Raw genomic sequence first — 22682 nt, forward strand, 5'->3', positions numbered from 1 at the left:
AGTCCACACAGAAATTTCACCCTCAGCAGCGCGGGGGCGGCCGGGTGCAGTGTAGAAACAAGCGTCGGGTTTGTAATGGAAGTCAATGGGAGATCTAGGGATCTCTTCAGCGCTGCAGGCAGGCAAGGGGGGGGTTCCTCGGGGAAACCTCCACTTGGGCAAGGGAGAGGGACTCCTGGGGGTCACTCCTCCAGTGAAAGTCCGGTCCTTCAGGTCCTGGGGGCTGCGGGTGCAGGGTCTCTCCCAGGTGTCGGGACTTAGGATTCAAAGAGTCGCGGTCAGGGGAAGCCTCGGGATTCCCTCTGCAGGCGGCGCTGTGGGGGCTCAGGGGGGACAGGTTTTTGTACTCACAGTCTTAGAGTAGTCCTGGGGTCCCTCCTGAGGTGTTGGATCGCCACCAGCCGAGTCGGGGTCGCCGGGTGCAGTGTTGCAAGTCTCACGCCTTTTGCGGGGAGCTTGCAGGGTTCTTTAAAGCTGCTGGAAACAAAGTTGCAGCCTTTCTTGGAGCAGGTCCGCTGTCCTCGGGAGTTTCTTGTCTTTTCGAAGCAGGGGCAGTCCTCAGAGGATGTCGAGGTCGCTGGTCCCTTTGGAAGGCGTCGCTGGAGCAGGATCTTTGGAAGGCAGGAGACAGGCCGGTGAGTTTCTGGAGCCAAGGCAGTTGTCGTCTTCTGGTCTTCCTCTGCAGGGGTTTTTCAGCTAGGCAGTCCTTCTTCTTGTAGTTGCAGGAATCTAAACTTCTAGGGTTCAGGGTAGCCCTTAAATACTAAATTTAAGGGCGTGTTTAGGTCTGGGGGGTTAGTAGCCAATGGCTACTAGCCCTGAGGGTGGGTACACCCTCTTTGTGCCTCCTCCCAAGGGGAGGGGGTCACAATCCTAACCCTATTGGGGGAATCCTCCATCTGCAAGATGGAGGATTTCTAAAAGTCAGAGTCACCTCAGCTCAGGACACCTTAGGGGCTGTCCTGACTGGCCAGTGACTCCTCCTTGTTGCTTTCTTTGTTCCCTCCAGCCTTGCCGCCAAAAGTGGGGGCCGTGGCCGGAGGGGGCGGGCAACTCCACTAAGCTGGAGTGCCCTGCTGGGCTGTGACAAAGGGGTGAGCCTTTGAGGCTCACCGCCAGGTGTCACAGCTCCTGCCTGGGGGAGGTGTTAGCATCTCCACCCAGTGCAGGCTTTGTTACTGGCCTCAGAGTGACAAAGGCACTCTCCCCATGGGGCCAGCAACATGTCTCTGGTGTGGCAGGCTGCTGGAACTAGTCAGCCTACACAGACAGTCGGTTAAGTTTCAGGGGGCACCTCTAAGGTGCCCTCTGTGGTGGATTTTACAATAAAATGTACACTGGCATCAGTGTGCATTTATTGTGCTGAGAAGTTTGATACCAAACTTCCCAGTTTTCAGTGTAGCCATTATGGTGCTGTGGAGTTCGTGTTTGACAGACTCCCAGACCATATACTCTTATGGCTACCCTGCACTTACAATGTCTAAGGTTTTGTTTAGACACTGTAGGGGTACCATGCTCATGCACTGGTACCCTCACCTATGGTATAGTGCACCCTGCCTTAGGGCTGTAAGGCCTGCTAGAGGGGTGTCTTACCTATACTGCATAGGCAGTGAGAGGCTGGCATGGCACCCTGAGGGGAGTGCCATGTCGACTTACTCGTTTGGTCCTCACTAGCACACACAAGCTGGCAAGCAGTGTGTCTGTGCTGAGTGAGAGGTCTCCAGGGTGGCATAAGACATGCTGCATCCCTTAGAGACCTTCCTTGGCATCAGGGCCCTTGGTACTAGAAGTACCAGTTACAAGGGACTTATCTGGATGCCAGGGTCTGCCAATTGTGGATACAAAAGTACAGGTTAGGGAAAGAACACTGGTGCTGGGGCCTGGTTAGCAGGCCTCAGCACACTTTCAATTGTAAACATAGCATCAGCAAAGGCAAAAAGTCAGGGGGCAACCATGCCAAGGAGGCATTTCCTTACAGAGGATTTCTAAAAGTTAGAGTCACCTCAGCTCAGGACACCTTAGGGGCTGTCCTGACTGGCCAGTGACTCCTCCTTGTTTTTCTCATTATTTTCTCCGGCCTTGCCGCCAAAAGTGGGGCCTGGCCGGAGGGGGCGGGCAACTCCACTAGCTGGAGTGTCCTGCTGGGTTGGCACAAAGGAGGTGAGCCTTTGAGGCTCACCGCCAGGTGTGACAATTCCTGCCTGGGAGAGGTGTTAGCATCTCCACCCAGTGCAGGCTTTGTTACTGGCCTCAGAGTGACAAAGGCACTCTCCCCATGGGGCCAGCAACATGTCTCGGTTTGTGGCAGGCTGCTACAACTAGTCAGCCTACACAGATAGTCGGTTAAGTTTCAGGGGGCACCTCTAAGGTGCCCTCTGTGGTGTATTTTACAATAAAATGTACACTGGCATCAGTGTGCATTTATTGTGCTGAGAAGTTTGATACCAAACTTCCCAGTTTTCAGTGTAGCCATTATGGTGCTGTGGAGTTCGTGTTTGACAGACTCCCAGACCATATACTCTTATGGCTACCCTGCACTTACAATGTCTAAGGTTTTGTTTAGACACTGTAGGGGTACCATGCTCATGCACTGGTACCCTCACCTATGGTATAGTGCACCCTGCCTTAGGGCTGTAAGGCCTGCTAGAGGGGTGTCTTACCTATACTGCATAGGCAGTGAGAGGCTGGCATGGCACCCTGAGGGGAGTGCCATGTCGACTTACTCGTTTTGTCCTCGCTAGCACACACAAGCTGGCAAGCAGTGTGTCTGTGCTGAGTGAGGGGTCTCCAGGGTGGCATAAGACATGCTGCAGCCCTTAGAGACCTTCCTTGGCATCAGGGCCCTTGGTACTAGAAGTACCAGTTACAAGGGACTTATCTGGATGCCAGGGTCTGCCAATTGTGGATACAAAAGTACAGGTTAGGGAAAGAACACTGGTGCTGGGGCCTGGTTAGCAGGCCTCAGCACACTTTCAATTGTAAACATAGCATCAGCAAAGGCAAAAAGTCAGGGGGCAACCATGCCAAGGAGGCATTTCCTTACACTTACCCAGTACTAGAAAGGAAGAGTCAGGTCACCTACTTGGTGGACCTGGGCACAAGCAGGAGCCCCAAGAGGGTGATCCATGTAAACCGCCTTAAGCTCTTCCACGACAGGGCTGATGTCAATCTGTTGATGGTAACAGATGAGGATCAGGAGGCAGAGAGTGAACCTCTCCCTGATCTTCTGTCATCAGACCCAAAAGATGGGACAGTAGATGGAGTGATCTACTCAGACACCCTCTCTGGCCAACAGCAAGCTGATTGTAGGAGAGTCCTACAACAGTTTCCTGCACTCTTCTCCTTAACCCCTGGTCAGACACACCTGTGTACCCATGATGTGGACACAGGAGACAGCATGCCTGTCAAGAACAAAATCTTTAGACAATCTGACCATGTTAAAGAAAGCATCAAGGTGGAAGTCCACAAGATGCTGGAATTGGGAGTAATTGAGCGCTCTGACAGCCCCTGGGCTAGCCCAGTGGTCTTAGTCCCCAAACCTCACACCAAAGATGGAAAGAAAGAGATGAGGTTTTGTGTGGACTACAGAGGGCTCAATTCTGTCACCAAGACAGATGCCCATCCAATTCCAAGAGCTGATGAGCTCATTGATAAATTAGGTGCTGCCAAATTTCTAAGTACCTTTGACTTGACAGCAGGGTACTGGCAAATAAAAATGGCACCTGGAGCAAAAGAAAAGACAGCATTCTCCACACCTGATGGGCATTATCAGTTTACTGTTATGCCCTTTGGTTTAAAGAATGCCCCTGCCACCTTCCAAAGGTTGGTGAATCAAGTCCTTGCTGGCTTGGAGTCCTTTAGCACAGCTTATCTTGATGATATTGCTGTGTAGGAAGTTGGCTCTGTATGTGCTATTTCAAAGTAAGGAATAGCATGCACAGAGTCCAAGGGTTCCCCTTAGAGGTAAAATAGTGGTAAAAATAGATAATACTAATGCTCTATTTTGTGGTAGTGTGGTCGAGCAGTAGGCTTATCCAAGGAGTAGTGTTAAGCATTTGTTGTACATACACATAGACAATAAATGAGGTACACACACTCAGAGACAAATCCAGCCAATAGGTTTTTATATAGAAAAATATCTTTTCTTAGTTTATTTTAAGAACCACAGGTTCAAATTCTACATGTAATATCTCATTCGAAAGGTATTGCAGGTAAGTACTTTAGGAACTTCAAATCATCAAAATTGCATGTATACTTTTCAAGTTATTCACAAATAGCTGTTTTAAAAGTGGACACTTAGTGCAATTTTCACAGTTCCTAGGGGAGGTAAGTATTTGTTAGGTTAACCAGGTAAGTAAGACACTTACAGGGCTTAGTTCTTGGTCCAAGGTAGCCCACCGTTGGGGGTTCAGAGCAACCCCAAAGTCACCACACCAGCAGTTCAGGGCAGGTCAGGTGCAGAGTTCAAAGTGGTGCCCAAAACACATAGGCTAGAATGGAGAGAAGGGGGTGCCCCGGTTCCGGTCTGCTTGCAGGTAAGTACCCGCGTCTTCGGAGGGCAGACCAGGGGGGTTTTGTAGGGCACCGGGGGGGACACAAGTCCACACAGAAATTTCACCCTCAGCGGCGCGGGGGCGGCCGGGTGCAGTGTAGAAACAAGCGTCGGGTTTTCAATGTTAGTCTATGAGAGATCTCGGGATCTCTTCAGCGCTGCAGGCAGGCAAGGGGGGGATTCCTCGGGGAAACCTCCACTTGGGCAAGGGAGAGGGACTCCTGGGGGTCACTTCTCCAGTGAAAGTCCGGTCCTTCAGGTCCTGGGGGCTGCGGGTGCAGGGTCTCTCCCAGGCGTCGGGACTTGGGATTCCAAGAGTCGCGGTCAGGGGAAGCCTCGGGATTCCCTCTGCAGGCGGCGCTGTGGGGGCTCAGGGGGGACAGGTTTTGGTACTCACAGTATCAGAGTAGTCCTGGGGTCCCTCCTGAGGTGTTGGCTCGCCACCAGCCGAGTCGGGGTCGCCGGGTGCAGTGTTGCAAGTCTCACGCTTCTTGCGGGGAGCTTGCAGGGTTCTTTAAAGCTGCTGGAAACAAAGTTGCAGCTTTTCTTGGAGCAGGTCCGCTGTCCTCGGGAGTTTCTTGTCTTTTCGAAGCAGGGGCAGTCCTCAGAGGATGTCGAGGTCGCTGGTCCCTTCGGAAGGCGTCGCTGGAGCAGGATCTTTGGAAGGCAGGAGACAGGCCGGTGAGTTTCTGGAGCCAAGGCAGTTGTCGTCTTCTGGTCTTCCGCTGCAGGGGTTTTCAGCTGGGCAGTCCTTCTTCTTGTTGCAGGAATCTAATTTTCTAGGGTTCAGGGTAGCCCTTAAATACTAAATTTAAGGGCGTGTTTAGGTCTGGGGGGTTAGTAGCCAATGGCTACTAGCCCTGAGGGTGGGTACACCCTCTTTGTGCCTCCTCCCAAGGGGAGGGGGTCACAATCCTAACCCTATTGGGGGAATCCTCCATCTGCAAGATGGAGGATTTCTAAAAGTTAGAGTCACCTCAGCTCAGGACACCTTAGGGGCTGTCCTGACTGGCCAGTGACTCCTCCTTGTTGCTTTCTTTGTTCCCTCCAGCCTTGCCGCCAAAAGTGGGGGCCGTGGCCGGAGGGGGCGGGCAACTCCACTAAGCTGGAGTGCCCTGCTGGGCTGTGACAAAGGGGTGAGCCTTTGAGGCTCACCGCCAGGTGTTACAGTTCCTGCCTGGGGGAGGTGTTAGCATCTCCACCCAGTGCAGGCTTTGTTACTGGCCTCAGAGTGACAAAGGCACTCTCCCCATGGGGCCAGCAACATGTCTCTGGTGTGGCAGGCTGCTGGAACTAGTCAGCCTACCCAGACAGTCGGTTAAGTTTCAGGGGGCACCTCTAAGGTGCCCTCTGTGGTGTATTTTACAATAAAATGTACACTGGCATCAGTGTGCATTTATTGTGCTGAGAAGTTTGATACCAAACTTCCCAGTTTTCAGTGTAGCCATTATGGTGCTGTGGAGTTCGTGTTTGACAGACTCCCAGACCATATACTCTTATGGCTACCCTGCACTTACAATGTCTAAGGTTTTGTTTAGACACTGTAGGGGTACCATGCTCATGCACTGGTACCCTCACCTATGGTATAGTGCACCCTGCCTTAGGGCTGTAAGGCCTGCTAGAGGGGTGTCTTACCTATACTGCATAGGCAGTGAGAGGCTGGCATGGCACCCTGAGGGGAGTGCCATGTCGACTTACTCGTTTTGTCCTCACTAGCACACACAAGCTGGCAAGCAGTGTGTCTGTGCTGAGTGAGAGGTCTCCAGGGTGGCATAAGACATGCTGCAGCCCTTAGAGACCTTCCTTGGCATCAGGGCCCTTGGTACTAGAAGTACCAGTTACAAGGGACTTATCTGGATGCCAGGGTCTGCCAATTGTGGATACAAAAGTACAGGTTAGGGAAAGAACACTGGTGCTGGGGCCTGGTTAGCAGGCCTCAGCACACTTTCAATTGTAAACATAGCATCAGCAAAGGCAAAAAGTCAGGGGGCAACCATGCCAAGGAGGCATTTCCTTACATGCTGTCTTTAGCTCCACCTGGCAGGATCACCTGGTCCACCTGAGGAAGGTTTTGAAGGCTCTGCAATCTGCAGGCCTCTCTATCAAGGCATCCAAATGCCAGATAGGGCAGGGAACTGTGGTTTACTTGGGACACCTTGTAGGTGGAGGCCAAGTTCAGCCACTCCAACCCAAGATCCAGACTATTCTGGACTGGGTAGCTCCAAAAACCCAGACTCAAGTCAGGGCATTCCTTGGCTTGACTGGGTATTACAGGAGGTTTGTGAAGGGATATGGATCCATTGTGACAGCCCTCACTGAACTCACTTCCAAGAAAATGCCCAAGAAAGTAAACTGGACTGTGGAATGCCAACAGGCCTTTGACACCCTGAAACAGGCAATGTGCTCAGCACCAGTTCTCAAAGCTCCAGATTATTCTAGGCAGTTCATTGTGCAGACTGATGCCTCTGAACATGGGATAGGGGCAGTTTTGTCCCAAACAAATGATGATGGCCTTGACCAGCCTGTTGCTTTCATTAGCAGGAGGTTACTCCCCAGGGAGCAGCGTTGGAGTGCCATTGAGAGGGAGGCCTTTGCTGTGGTTTGGTCCCTGAAGAAGCTGAGACCATACCTCTTTGGGACTCACTTCCTAGTTCAAACTGACCACAGACCTCTCAAATGGCTGATGCAAATGAAAGGTGAAAATCCTAAACTGTTGAGGTGGTCCATCTCCCTACAGGGAATGGACTTTATAGTGGAACACAGACCTGGGACTGCCCATGCCAATGCAGATGGCCTTTCCAGGTTCTTCCACTTAGAAAATGAAGACTCTCTTGGGAAAGGTTAGTCTCATCCTCTTTCGTTTGGGGGGGGGGGGGGTTGTGTAAGGAAATGCCTCCTTGGCATGGTTGCCCCCTGACTTTTTGCCTTTGCTGATGCTATGTTTACAATTGAAAGTGTGCTGAGGCCTGCTAACCAGGCCCCAGCACCAGTGTTCTTTCCCTAACCTGTACTTTTGTATCCACAATTGGCAGACCCTGGCATCCAGATAAGTCCCTTGTAACTGGTACTTCTAGTACCAAGGGCCCTGATGCCAAGGAAGGTCTCTAAGGGCTGCAGCATGTCTTATGCCACCCTGGAGACCTCTCACTCAGCACAGACACACTGCTTGCCAGCTTGTGTGTGCTAGTGAGGACAAAACGAGTAAGTCGACATGGCACTCCCCTCAGGGTGCCATGCCAGCCTCTCACTGCCTATGCAGTATAGGTAAGACACCCCTCTAGCAGGCCTTACAGCCCTAAGGCAGGGTGCACTATACCATAGGTGAGGGTACCAGTGCATGAGCATGGTACCCCTACAGTGTCTAAACAAAATCTTAGACATTGTAAGTGCAGGGTAGCCATAAGAGTATATGGTCTGGGAGTTTGTCAAACACGAACCCCACAGCCCCATAATGGCTACACTGAAAACTGGGAAGTTTGGTATCAAACTTCTCAGCACAATAAATGCACACTGATGCCAGTGTACATTTTATTGTAAAATACACCACAGAGGGCACCTTAGAGGTGCCCCCTGAAACTTAACCGACTATCTGTGTAGGCTGACTAGTTTTAGCAGCCTGCCACAAACCGAGACATGTTGCTGGCCCCATGGGGAGAGTGCCTTTGTCACTCTGAGGCCAGTAACAAAGCCTGCACTGGGTGGAGATGCTAACACCTCTCCCAGGCAGGAATTGTCACACCTGGCGGTGAGCCTCAAAGGCTCACCTCCTTTGTGCCAACCCAGCAGGACACTCCAGCTAGTGGAGTTGCCCGCCCCCTCCGGCCAGGCCCCACTTTTGGCGGCAAGGCCGGAGAAAATAATGAGAATAACAAGGAGGAGTCACTGGCCAGTCAGGACAGCCCCTAAGGTGTCCTGAGCTGAGGTGACTAACTTTTAGAAATCCTCCATCTTGCAGATGGAGGATTCCCCCAATAGGGTTAGGATTGTGACCCCCTCCCCTTGGGAGGAGGCACAAAAAGGGTGTACCCACCCTCAGGGCTAGTAGCCATTGGCTACTAACCCCCCAGACCTAAACACACCCTTAAATTTAATATTTAAGGGCTGCCCTGAACCCTAGAAATGAAAATGTCACTTACCCAGTGTACATCTGTTCGTGGCATCAGTCGCAGTAGATTCGCATGTTCTGCAATAGCTCGCCATCTGGTGTTGGGCCGGAGTGTTACAAGTTGTTTTTCTTCGAAGAAGTCTTTCGAGTCACGGGACCGAGTGACTCCTCCTTTTGTCTCCATTGCGCATGGGCGTCGACTCCATCCTCGATTGTTTTTCCCCGCAGAGGGTGAGGTAGGAGTTGAATTGTAGTAATAGTGCCCATGCAATGGAGTGACTAAGTATGCACTTATTTAAGGTTGAGATGATACATATATAAATAATTGAAGGTAACTTCCAAACTGCTACAGGCTCCCGGGGAGGCGGGTGGGCACATGCGAATCTACTGCGACTGATGCCACGAACAGATGTACACTGGGTAAGTGACATTTTCAGTTCGATGGCATCTGTCGCTGTAGATACGCATGTTCTGCAATAGACTAGTAAGCAGTTATTTCCCCAAAAGCGGTGGATCAGCCTGTAGGAGTGGAAGTAGTCTGAAATAATGTCCTTAATACAGCTTGACCTACTGTGGCTTGTTGTGCGGATAACACGTCTACACAGTAGTGCTTGGTGAATGTGTGAGGCGTAGACCATGTGGCTGCCTTACATATTTCTTGCATTGGGATGTTTCCTAGAAAGGCCATGGTAGCACCTTTCTTTCTGGTTGAGTGTGCCCTTGGTGTAATGGGCAGCTGTCGTTTAGCTTTAAGGTAGCAGATTTGGATGCATTTAACTATCCATCTGGCTATACCTTGTTTTGAAATTGGGTTTCCTGCATGAGGTTTTTGAAATGCAATAAAGAGTTGTTTAGTCTTTCTGATGTTCTTTGTTCTGTCAATGTAATACATTAATGCTCTTTTGACATCTAATGTATGTAGTGCCCTTTCAGCTACGGTATCTGGCTGTGGAAAGAACACCGGAAGTTACACTGTTTGATTTAGATGGAACGGTGAAATAACCTTTGGCAAAAATTTCGGATTGGTCCTTAGGACGACTTTATTTTTGTGTAGTTGTATAAAAGGTTCCTGTATAGTAAACGCCTGAATCTCGCTTACTCTTCTCAGGGAAGTAATGGCGATGAGAAATGCCACCTTCCAGGTTAGGAACTGTATGTCGCAGGAGTGCATGGGTTCAAAAGGTGGACCCATAAGTCTAGTTAGGACAACATTTAGGTTCCATGAAGGAACAGGTAGTGTTCTTGGTGGTATAATTCTCCTAAGGCCCTCCATGAATGCTTTAATGACTGGTATTTTATATAGGGAAGTTGAATAGGTAGTCTGCAGGTATGCAGATATTGCTGCAAGGTGAATCTTAATGGAAGAGAAAGCTAGGTTAGATTTTTGTAAGTGAAGCAAGTAACCCACTACATGTTCTGGAGTTGTGTGTAATGGTTGTATTTGATTAATATGGCAGTAGCAAACAAACCTCTTCCATTTACTTGCATAGCAGTGCCTGGTGGATGGCCTTCTTGCTTGTTTTATGACTTCCATACATTCTTGGGTAAGTTGTAAGTGCCCGAATTCTAGGATTTCAGGAGCCAGATTGCTAGATTCAGCGATGCTGGATCTGGGTGTCTGATCCTTTGGTTGTGCTGTGTCAACAGATCTGGCCTGTTGGGCAATTTGATGCAGGGTACCACTGATAGGTCTAGAAGCGTTGTGTACCAGGGTTGCCTTGCCCAAGTTGGTGCTATCAATATGAGTTTGAGTTTGCTTTGAGTGAGTTTGTTTACCAGGTAAGGAAGGAGAGGGAGAGGAGGAAAAGCGTAAGCAAATATCCCTGACCAGTTCATCCATAGGGCATTGCCTTGGGATTGTTTGTGTGGGTATCTGGATGCGAAGTTTTGGCATTTTGCGTTCTCCCTTGTCGCAAACAAGTCTATCTGAGGTGTTCCCCAGAGTTTGAAATAAGTGTTCAGTATTTGGGGGTGAATTTCCTATTCGTGGACCTGTTGGTGATCTCGAGAGAGATTGTCTGCGAGTTGATTTTGTATCCCTGGTATAAACTGTGCAATTAGGCGAATTTGGTTGTGAATTGCCCAATGCCAAATTTTTTGTGCTAACATGCTTAACTGCGTGGAGTGCGTCCCTCCCTGCTTGTTTAGATAATACATTGTTGTCATGTTGTCTGTTTTGACGAGGATGTATTTGTGAACTATTATTGGTTGGAAAGCTTTTAGTGCTTGAAAAACTGCAAGAAGTTCTAGGTGATTGATATGCAGTTTTGTTTGATGTACGTTCCATTGTCCTTGTATGCTGTGTTGATCGAGGTGTGCTCCCCACCCTGTCATGGAAGCATCTGTTGTTATTACGTATTGTGGCACTGGGTCTTGGAAAGGCCGCCCCTTGTTTAAATTTATGTTGTTCCACCACAGAAGCGAGAGGTAAGTTTGGCGGTCTATTAACACCAGATGTAGAAGGTGACCCTGTGCTTGAGACCACGGTGATGCTAGGCATTGTTGTAAGGGCCTCATGTGCAGTCTTGCGTTTGGGACAATGGCTATGCATGATGACATCATGCCTAGGAGTTGTAATACCATCTTTGCTTGTATCTTTTGTGTTGGATACATGCGTTGTATGATGGTGTTGAAATTTTGAATTCTTTGTGGACTTGGAGTGGCTACTCCTTTTGATGTGTCTATTATGGCTCCCAGGTATTGTTGTACCTTGCGTGGCCGAATTTTGGATTTTGTGAAATTGACGGTGAACCCTAGTTTGAAGAGGGTTTGTATGATATGATTTGTGTGATTTGAGCACTCTATTAACGAATGGGCCTTGATTAGCCAGTCGTCTAGATATGGGAACACATGTATTTGCTGCCTTCTGATGTGTGCAGCGACTACCGCTAGACATTTGGTAAAGACTCTTGGTGCGGTTGTTAATCCGAAAGGCAGTACCTTGAATTGGTAATGTATTCCTTTGAATACAAACCTTAGGTATTTCCTGTGCGATGGGTGAATTGGTATATGGAAATAAGCATCCTTGAGGTCTAAAGTTGCCATGTAGTCGTGCAGCTTTAGCAATGGCAATACTTCTTGTAGTGTGACCATGTGGAAGTGGTCTGATTTGATGAAAGTGTTGACTACTCTGAGGTCTAGGATTGGTCTCAGTGTTTTGTCCTTCTTTGGTATCAGAAAGTACAGTGAGTAAACTCCTGTGTTTATTTGTGTGTTTGGCACTAATTCGATTGCATTCTTTTGCAATAGTGCCTGCACTTCTATCTCTAGGAGATTGGAATGGTGTGTTGTTAAATTTTGTGCTTTTGGTGGTATGTTTGGAGGGAACTGTAGAAATTCTATGCAGTAACCATGTTGGATAATTGCTAGAACCCAAGTGTCTGTAGTGATTTTCTCCCATGCTCTGTAATAATGACCTATTCGTCCCCCCACTGGTGTTGTGTGGAGGGGGTGAGTGACATGTGAGTCACTGTTTAGTAGTAGGGGTTTTGGGGCTTTGGAATCTTCCTCTATTTCTAGGGAATTGCCCTCCTCTATATTGTCCCCGAAAACCTCCTCTATACTGTCCTTGGTAACTGGACGGTGTGGCTTGTGAGGTGCTGGCTTGTGTGCTTTGACCCCGAAACCCCCCTCGAAAGGGCGTTTTACGGAATGAGCTGTAATTCCCTCTGCTCTGCGGGGAGTAGAGTGCGCCCATGGCTTTGGCAGTGTCCGTATCTTTTTTGAGTTTCTCAATCGCTGTGTCCACTTCTGGACCGAACAGTTCTTTTTCATTAAAAGGCATATTGAGAACTGCTTGTTGAATCTCTGGTTTAAATCCAGACGTTCGGAGCCATGCATGCCTTCTGATAGTTACAGATGTATTAATTGTCCGTGCAGCTGTATCTGCAGCGTCCATGGAGGAGCGGATCTGGTTGTTGGAGATGGCCTGTCCCTCCTCAACCACTTGTTTTGCCCTATTTTGGAAGTCTTTGGGCAGATGTTCAATGAGATGTTGCATCTCGTCCCAGTGGGCTCTGTCATAGCGCGCAAGTAGTGCCTGGGAGTTCGCGATGCGCCACTGGTTTGCAGCTTGTGCTGCGACTCTTTTACCAGCTGCATCAAACTTGCGGCTTTCTTTATCTGGGGGTGGTGCATCTCCAGATGTGTGAGAGTTGGCCCTTTTCCTAGCTGCTCCTACAACAACAGAGTCTGGTGGCAGCTGTGTTGTGATGAAAGCCGGGTCTGTAGGAGGCGGCTTATACTTTTTTTCCACCCTTGGTGTGATTGCCCTACTTTTGACCGGGTCCTTAAATATGTCTTTTGCGTGCCGGAGCATACCAGGGAGCATAGGCAGGCTTTGGTAGGAGCTGTGGGTGGAGGAGAGTGTGTTGAACAAGAAATCATCCTCGACCTGTTCTGAGTGGAGGCTTACGTTGTGAAATTGTGCTGCTCTAGCCACCACCTGAGAGTACGCGGTGCTGTCTTCTGGTGGAGATGGTTTTGTAGGGTATGCCTCTGGGCTGTTATCTGACACTGGGGCGTCGTATAGGTCCCATGCGTCCTGGTCTTGGTCACCCTGGCTCATGGTGGTGTGAGCTGGGGAGTGTGATGGCGTTTGTGCTGGTGAAACGTTAATCACGGGCGGAGGAGAGGGTGGTGGTGTAACTCTTTTCACCACTTTTGGTTGTGGTGCTTGTTCCGTCTGGAACTCCAACCTTCTCTTTCTCCTAATGGGGGGAAGGGTGCTTATTTTTCCTGTCCCCTGCTGAATGAAGATACGCTTTTGCGTATGGTCCGCATCAGTTGCTTGTAGCTCTTCCTCAAACCTATGCTTCTGCATTTGGGAGGTTAGCGAGTGCTCTTCTGTATAAGAGCCTGAAGCTGGGTCGCTTGCAGTTTGTTTCGGCGTCGAAACTTTGTCTGCGTGTTTTTTCGGCTCCGAGGTGACTTTTTTCCTTTTCGGGGCCGAAACCTCTCGGCGTCGATCTGTTTCGGTGCCGCTGTCTCGGCGTCGAGCCGTGTGCACACCGGCATCTCGGTGTCGAGGCTTGTCTCCAGCACTTTCTCGGTCCCGAGAAGGCTGCGTGCCGGTGTCTCGACCGGAGTCGGACGATCTCGGCACCGTTTGGGCCTTTTTCGGTGCCGACGGTCGGTCACCGATTTTATGGGTTGAGCCATGGCCTGGTGGCAGTGGCGTCCCCTGGGCCTTGTAAATGTTTCTTTGTGTGGTTTTCGACGTCTTACTCACGGTTTGTGTATCGTCGAATCCTTCGGAGTCTGAGTCTTGGATCGAGAAGGTACCTTCCTCTTCCTGTTCCTCGAACTCCCGTCGGGCTGTCGGTGCGGACGCCATTTGAAGTCTTCTGGCTCGACGGTCTCGGAGTGTTTTTCGGGACCGGAACGCACGACAGGCCTCGCAGGTGTCTTCGCTGTGCTCAGGTGACAGGCACAGGTTGCAGACCAAGTGTTGGTCTGTGTAGGGGTATTTATTGTGGCATTTGGGGCAGAAACGGAACGGGGTCCGTTCCATCGGCGTTCTTCAGCACGCGGTCGGGCCGACCAGGCCCCGACGGAGGATCGAAAAATTACCCCGAAGGGCACCGGAGCTCTTCGATCTTCGATGCGGTGTTGAATGTAAGTATGCCGATCCCGAACGCAACAATACCGACGAAAATCTTCCGAAATTAACTATTTTTTCTGTTCCGAAACTCGGAGCGACAGGAACACGTCCGAACCCGATGGCGGAAAAAAAACAATCGAGGATGGAGTCGACGCCCATGCGCAATGGAGACAAAAGGAGGAGTCACTCGGTCCCGTGACTCGAAAGACTTCTTCGAAGAAAAACAACTTGTAACACTCCGGCCCAACACCAGATGGCGAGCTATTGCAGAACATGCGTATCTACAGCGACAGATGCCATCGAACATTAGATTCCTGCAACTACAAGAAGAAGGACTGCCCAGCTGAAAACCCCTGCAGCGGAAGACCAGAAGACGACAACTGCCTTGGCTCCAGAAACTCACCGGCCTGTCTCCTGCCTTCCAAAGATCCTGCTCCAGCGACGCCTTCCAAAGGGACCAGCGACCTCGACATCCTCTGAGGACTGCCCCTGCTTCGAAAAGACAAGAAACTCCCGAGGACAGCGGACCTGCTCCAAGAAAAGCTGCAACTTTGTTTCCAGCAGCTTTAAAGAACCCTGCAAGCTCCCCGCAAGAAGCGTGAGACTTGCAACACTGCACCCGGCGACCCCGACTCGGCTGGTGGCGATCCAACACCTCAGGAGGGACCCCAGGACTACTCTGATACTGTGAGTACCAAAACCTGTCCCCCCTGAGCCCCCACAGCGCCGCCTGCAGAGGGAATCCCGAGGCTTCCCCTGACCGCGACTCTTTGAACCTAAAGTCCCGACGCCTGGGAGAGACCCTGCACCCGCAGCCCCCAGGACCTGAAGGACCGGACTTTCACTGGAGAAGTGACCCCCAGGAGTCCCTCTCCCTTGCCCAAGTGGAGGTTTCCCCGAGGAATCCCCCCCTTGCCTGCCTGCAGCGCTGAAGAGATCCCGAGATCTCTCATAGACTAACATTGCGAACCCGACGCTTGTTTCTACACTGCACCCGGCAGCCCCCGCGCCGCTGAGGGTGAAATTTCTGTGTGGACTTGTGTCCCCCCCGGTGCCCTACAAAACCCCCCTGGTCTGCCCTCCGAAGACGCGGGTACTTACCTGCAAGCAGACCGGAACCGGGGCACCCCCTCCTCTCCATTCTAGCCTATGCGTTTTGGGCACCACTTTGAACTCTGCACCTGACCGGCCCTGAGCTGCTGGTGTGGTGACTTTGGGGTTGCTCTGAACCCCCAACGGTGGGCTACCTTGGACCAAGAACTAAGCCCTGTAAGTGCCTTACTTACCTGGTTAACCTAACAAATACTTACCTCCCCTAGGAACTGTGAAAATTGCACTAAGTGTCCACTTTTAAAACAGCTATTTGCGAATAACTTGAAGTATACATGCAATTTTGATGATTTGAAGTTCCTAAAGTACTTACCTGCAATACCTTTCGAATGAGATATTACATGTAGAATTTGAACCTGTGGTTCCTAAAATAAACTAAGAAAAGATATTTTTCTATATAAAAACCTATTGGCTGGATTTGTGTCTGAGTGTGTGTACCTCATTTATTGTCTATGTGTATGTACAACAAATGCTTAACACTACTCCTTGGATAAGCCTACTGCTCGACCACACTACCACAAAATAGAGCATTAGTATTATCTCTTTTTACCACTATTTTACCTCTAAGGGGAACCCTTGGACTCTGTGCATGCTATTCCTTACTTTGAAATAGCACATACATAGCCAACTTCCTACAGGCAGTGAGAGGCTGGCATGGCACCCTGAGGGGAGTGCCATGTCGACTTACTCATTTTGTTCTTACTAGCACACACAAGCTGGTAAGCAGTGTGTCTGTGCTGAGTGAGGGGTCTCTAGGGTGGCATAATACATGCTGCAGCCCTTAGAGACCTTCCCTGGCATCAGGGCCCTTGGTAGCAGAGGTACAAGTTACAAGGGACTTATCTGGATGCCAGGGTGTGCCAATTGTGGAATCAAAAAGTACAGGTTAGGGAAAGAACACTGGTGCTGGGGCCTGGTTAGCAGGCCTCAGCACACTTTCAATTCAAAACATAGCATCAGCAAAGGCAAAAAGTCAGGGGGTAACCATGCCAAGGAGGCATTTCCTTACAGCATATATATGTGTCCAAGAATCAAGAGGAAGTGGTTTGCACACCCGGCTTCCCTAGGATGGTTGATGAGTTGTATTCTAGTGGGTAAATGGTGTAGACTCCACAAGAGAGGTGGGTTCTGTTTTTCCAGCTCTCAGTCAGGTAGGGAAAAAAATATTCTCAAAAGTGATTGTGAAGCTGGAAAACCTTCAACTGATGTTCAATAAACCCTGCTATTAAGTGGCTTAAAGTGGAAAATAGGCATGGCTGTGATCTCAAAGTCGCAATCATGGGACAGCAACAATTAAACAGTGGTAATAGTAATAGTGCCCTATGGGATAACCGAGCAAATCGTGATCCTTAAATGAGCAAAGCAGTCTTATCTATATGTAAAGTAATAAAGCTCATGTGCCCCTCTCTTTAAAATCAGCAGTGGTGAATGTCGATCTGGAGCCTCTGACAAATCTGAATAAATTAGCTTACTTAAAATTAAAGTTGGGCATTCAAGCGGACATAAAGAGTAAAGAAAAACTTGCCTAGTTAAAAAGTTCACTAATAGCAGTGAGAATCAGATGACAACCTACTTCTATTAAACCTTTACTAATTCACCCAAATGCCAGGCTTCAGTCTGCCTTTACACACTTGTTAGCCACATGCACTCACCAAAGGAAACCTTGTCTGGAGCATTTGCAGATCCTCATAGCCATAGACCTGTGGCTAAGAAAAAAAAGACAAGAAACATTGGAAAATAAATTATAATAAAAATACCAGAACAATTGAAACTGAGGAAAGCTATTGTGCAGACTAAATAAAATCCAGGTTAATAAATGAGATTTAAAAAAAAAAAAAAAAAAAAAAAAAAAACACTGAGCTATCCCAATTGTCTATCACCATTTACTTCGCTATTCTAGGTCACACAAAGAATTACATGGGCAACACTGATTGTGCCCTTTCAAAGCATGCAAATTTTTTTCAACCCTCTAAAGTTTTCACTAGTACACCTAATTCACTTTGCCCATTCCTTCATTACACAAAAAAAGAAAATTAGTTACTTACCTGTAACTGCAGTTCTCCAGTATTGGTATCTTTCATAGATTCACATGCTTGAATCATCCCCGTTGTCGAGGTGGGAGCCCCACGGTAAATTTAAATACATAAAGCAGTAAGTCAGTAAAAGTAAAACCAGTAGACCTCATTGGGTCTTTTTCACAAAACAAAGTGGATAGACTGTAAAATACCCTAACTTCGACATCAACCAATCAGGATTCAGCCCCTCCCAAACACTCCCAACAGAGGCTGAATTACCTCAGATTTTCTATGAGTGTGAAGTTTAATATCTGTATAATGGGGGAGCCTCTGAGGGGAGGAGGGTGGGTCGCATGTGAATCTATGAAAGATACCAATACTGGAGAACTGCAGTTACAGGTAAGTAACTAATTTTCTTCTCCAGCATTGGATCTTTCATAGATTCACATGCTTGAATCAGAATAACGAGCAGTAATGTCTTCATAATTAGTGAATTACCTTGACTGTAATTTTATCGTAATTTTATAAGTGATGTGAGTCACATTAGTTCAACTTTATACCTCCACGTATATATCTATACATATATACCTATATATAACTATATATACATGCATACACACATCCATACACATATATATATTCACAGACATCTCAACAGAAGAGCAATAGAAAAGCTGCGTGGCAGAAAGTTTTGACACAATCTGTTTGACAAGTAAATAATCTGAAGCACATGGTTAGAGTAAGACACACTGTGAGATAAAATTAGATATGAACTAGGGTAAGAACCAGTATTGAACATACCTTGAGTGTGGTGGTGGGATGTGTAAGAGGCTCACCTTAACGAAATAGATGCCTCAACACTGCCTGTCCCACTGCTGTATCGACGTTGTTAGTTTCCTCGAGGCAGTAATGCTTCGTAAATGTATGTTGGCTCGACCATGTTGCTGCTCTACAGATGGTATGTAGTGGTACACCTGCAAAGAGTGCAGCCGAAGTAGCTACCGATCTTGTAGAGTAGGCTCTCACCTTGGTGTGGAGCGGTTTTCCTGCTTTTGAATGGCAGAATTGAATTGCCAGGCCAATCCATCTTGCTATAGTCTGTTTGGACACCGCGTGTCCCTTTCTTGTTCCGCCAAATGCTATAAATAATTGATCAGACTGGCGGATGGCTTGAGTTTTCTGTAGATAAAATTTTAAACATCTTTTAATATCAAGGGAATGTAGCGTCTTTTCGGCTACTGTTTGTGGAATTGGAAAAAAGGTTTTTAGGATGACTGGTTCATTCAAGTGAAACGTTGAGGGAACTTTCGGGATGAACTTAGGATTTGTTCGCAGGATCACACCTGAGTTTGTGAATTGGAGGAAAGGCTGTTTGACAGTGAAAGCTTGAATGTCGCTGACTCTTTTGGCTGAAGTAAGAGCCAGTAGTAACGCTGTTTTCCAGGAAATGAATTTGAGATCAGCTTTGTGGATCGGCTCAAAAGGAGCTTTCATGAGTTGCATCAACACAACATTCAGGGACCATAATGGCGGAGGTTTTCTAATTGGCGGAAAAACCCGAAAAAGGCCCTTCATGAATTGCTTGACAATTCTTGTGGAACACAATGAGACTGTGTGGTTGTGGTGATCTGCGGTATCTGGAGATTGCTGCCAGATGTACTCGAATGGAGGAGTATGCAAGTCCTGATTTTGCTAGGAGCAGGAGATATGGAAGTACCTGTTCTGGAGGAGAGGATAAAGGATGTATATCTTCTGCTGCACACCATATACAAAAACGTTTCCATTTAAGTTTATAGGTTTTGTTGGTAGTGTCAGCTCTACCTTTTGCTAAAATGTCTCTACACTCCGGGGAAATGTTGAGATTCAAGTATTCATTATATTCAGGAGCCAAGCCGACAAATGAAGAGACGGATCTGGGTGTCTGACTTGTCCCTGGTGCATCGTTAAGAGTCTGACTCTGTCTGAGTCGTAGATGTGGTCGTTCGGAGAGCATGAGGAGCTCAGTGTACCACACTTGCCTGGGCCATCTGGGAGCTATTAGCAGAAGGCGACACCCCTCTGACTTCAATTTGTTGATGACTCTCGGGATGAGCGGGATCGGAGGAAAAGTGTAGGCATAAACTCCGGACCATCTCATCGAAAACGCATTCCCCCACAAATCTTTTTGGGGAAGCCAACTTGCGTAGAACTGGCATTTCTTGTTCGAGAGTGGCGTATAGGTCTAGGTTCGGTTTGCCCCACAATAGAAAAAGGCTGTTGAGAGTTTTTGGTCTAGTTCCCACTCGTGATAAGGAATCACTGTCCTGCTCAGGGTGTCTGCTAGAAGATTGGTTTGTCCTGGCACATGCTCCGCTCTGAGTGAAATATTGTGCTTGATGGCCCATGTCCAGATTTGCTGTGCTAGCTGCGAGAGTTGTAGGGATCTCGTGCCTCCTTGCTTGTTTAGATAAAACATGCTGGTTGTGTTGTCTGTCCTGATTAAGACGCTTGAATTTTGTATTTTTGGCAAGAAAGCTTTTAGAGCTAAATGTATTGCCTTGAGTTCTAGGTAACTGATGTGGAGTAGACACTTTCGCATTCCAGGTACCGCTGATTTACAGGTCCTGGCAGTGTGCACCCCATCCTTCGAGAGAGGCATCCGTTGTTACTACGTAACTTGGTGTTTGAAGAAGGAATGATAGTCCGTTTGATAAATTGGCTAGAGTCGCCCACCACCTAATGATGTTCTTCATTAGAGGCGTTATGCGAATCTTGTCTTCGAAGGAACCGTTGATCTGGGTCCATTGTATGTCTAATTGCTCTTGCAGGGGTCGCATATGGAGCCTGCAATCTGGGACTAGCGGAATGCATGATGATATCATCCCAAGCAAAGATTTGTAGATGCGGACTGAAACAATTTTTTTTCTGGAGAGCCTGTCTGCCAAGGAGGTTAACTTTTGTATCCTCTCGTGAGATGGGTACGGTTTGTTGCGGACTGTGTCTAGTATTGCTCCTAAGAAACCTAATACCAGTTTGGGATGGAGCTGCGATTTCTGGTAGTTGACTACAAACCCCAGGCTGTGTAACAATTGAAGGCAACAGGAAATATGACTTGTTACTTGCGACTTTGAGGGTGCTTTTATAAGCCAGTCGTCCAGGTAAGGGAAGACCTGGATACCTGACTGGCGGAGATGTGCTGCCACCGGAGCCAACATCTTTGTGAAGATTCTGGGGGCTGATTTGAGACCGAATGGGAGAACCCGGAATTGGAGGTGCATACTTCCCACTCTGAACCTTAGGAGTTTGCGATGGCTGCAATATATGGGAAAATGAAAATAAGCATCCTGGAGGTATAGGGATGCCATCCGATCTCCAGCATTTAACAGACGCAGGACATCTTGCAGTGTTACCATCCTGAACAACTGTTTCTTTAGAAACTTGTTTAGTGCCCTCAAGTCCAAGATGGGGCACCAGTCTCCTGAGGGTTTCTTTACAAGGAAAAAACGGGAGTAGAATCCTCTGTTCTTTTGAGATAAAGGGACTGGTTCTATTGCTCCTTTTCTCAGCATCACTCTTACTTCCAAGAGGAGTTGGTTTATCCTCGGAGGCAGTGGGCCCGATGGAGGAACAATTGGTGGTGTTTGTGTGAATTCCAGAGTATGACCTCTGGCCACTACATCGAGTACCCATCTGTCCGATGTTATAGCCTTCCACTGGGGGAAATAGGAAGTGATGCGACCTCCAACCCTCGATGTAGGTGGGTGGGGAAACATTGAGATGATGTAAAGAAATGGCTCCCTGTTGCAGTTACCCCCCACTTTTTGCCTGATACTGATGCTGACTTGACTGAGAAGTGTGCTGGGACCCTGCTAACCAGGCCCCAGCACCAGTGTTCCTTCACCTAAAATGTACCATTGTATCCACAATTGGCACACCCTGGCATTCAGATAAGTCCCTTGTAACTGGTACTTCTAGTACCAAGGGCCCTGATGCCAAGGAAGGTCTCTAAGGGCTGCAGCATGTCTTATGCCACCCTGGAGACCTCTCACTCAGCACAGACACCCTGCTTGCCAGCTTGTGTGTGCTAGTGAGGACAAAACGAGTAAGTCGACATGGCACTCCCCTCAGGGTGCCATGCCAGCCTCTCACTGCCTATGCAGTATAGGTAAGACACCCCTCTAGCAGGCCTTACAGCCCTAAGGCAGGGTGCACTATACCATAGGTGAGGGTACCAGTGCATGAGCATGGTACCCCTACAGTGTCTAAACAAAACCTTAGACATTGTAAGTGCAGGGTAGCCATAAGAGTATATGGTCTGGGAGTTTGTCAAGCACGAACTCCACAGCACCATAATGGCTACACTGAAAACTGGGAAGTTTGGTATCAAACTTCTCAGCACAATAAATGCACACTGATGCCAGTGTACATTTTATTGTAAAATACACCACAGAGGGCACCTTAGAGGTGCCCCCTGAAACTTAACCGACTATCTGTGTAGGCTGACTAGTTTTAGCAGCCTGCCACAAACCGAGACATGTTGCTGGCCCCATGGGGAGAGTGCCTTTGTCACTCTGAGGCCAGTAACAAAGCCTGCACTGGGTGGAGATGCTAACACCTCCCCCAGGCAGGAATTGTCACACCTGGCGGTGAGCCTCAAAGGCTCACCTCCTTTGTGCCAACCCAGCAGGACACTCCAGCTAGTGGAGTTGCCCGCCCCCTCCGGCCAGGCCCCACTTTTGGCGGCAAGGCCGGAGAAGATAATGAGAAAAACAAGGAGGAGTCACTGACCAGTCAGGACAGCCCCTAAGGTGTCCTGAGCTGAAGTGACTCTAACTTTTAGAAATCCTCCATCTTGCAGATGGAGGATTCCCCCAATAGGGTTAGGATTGTGACCCCCTCCCCTTGGGAGGAGGCACAAAGAGGGTGTACCCACCCTCAGGGCTAGTAGCCATTGGCTACTAACCCCCCAGACCTAAAACCGCCCTTAAATTTAGTATTTAAGGGCTACCCTGGACCCTAGAAAATTAGATTTCTGCAACTACAAGAAGAAGGACTGCCTAGCTGAAAACCCCTGCAGAGGAAGACCAGAAGACGACAACTGCCTTGGCTCCAGAAACTCACCGGCCTGTCTCCTGCCTTCCAAAGATCCTGCTCCAGCGACGCCTTCCAAAGGGACCAGCGACCTCGACATCCTCTGAGGACTGCCCCTGCTTCGAAAAGACAAGAAACTCCCGAGGACAGCGGACCTGCTCCAAGAAAAGCTGCAACTTTGTTTCCAGCAGCTTTAAAGAACCCTGCAAGCTCCCCGCAAGAAGCGTG

The 22682-nt window shown here is 48.6% G+C and overlaps 1 protein-coding gene across 27 annotated transcripts in view; it reads right to left on the reverse strand.

Moving 5' to 3' along the window:
- Positions 1 to 22682, reverse strand: part of UBAP2L (ubiquitin associated protein 2 like) — a 756258-nt gene that overhangs the window by 397951 nt on the left and 335625 nt on the right. For all 27 annotated transcript variants that reach the window (XR_011200006.1, XR_011200008.1, XR_011200009.1 and 24 more), the window contains one exon: positions 17022 to 17075. Coding sequence is in view for 22 of the 27 variants with exons in the window: in XM_069218134.1 (XP_069074235.1) it covers positions 17022 to 17075 (54 nt within the window). In the remaining 5 variants the exon portion in view is untranslated. The remainder of the gene's footprint in view (positions 1 to 17021; positions 17076 to 22682) is intronic.

The sequence above is a fragment of the Pleurodeles waltl genome, chromosome 12 (genome assembly GCF_031143425.1).
Source record: "Pleurodeles waltl isolate 20211129_DDA chromosome 12, aPleWal1.hap1.20221129, whole genome shotgun sequence".
NCBI lineage: Eukaryota > Metazoa > Chordata > Amphibia > Caudata > Salamandridae > Pleurodeles > Pleurodeles waltl.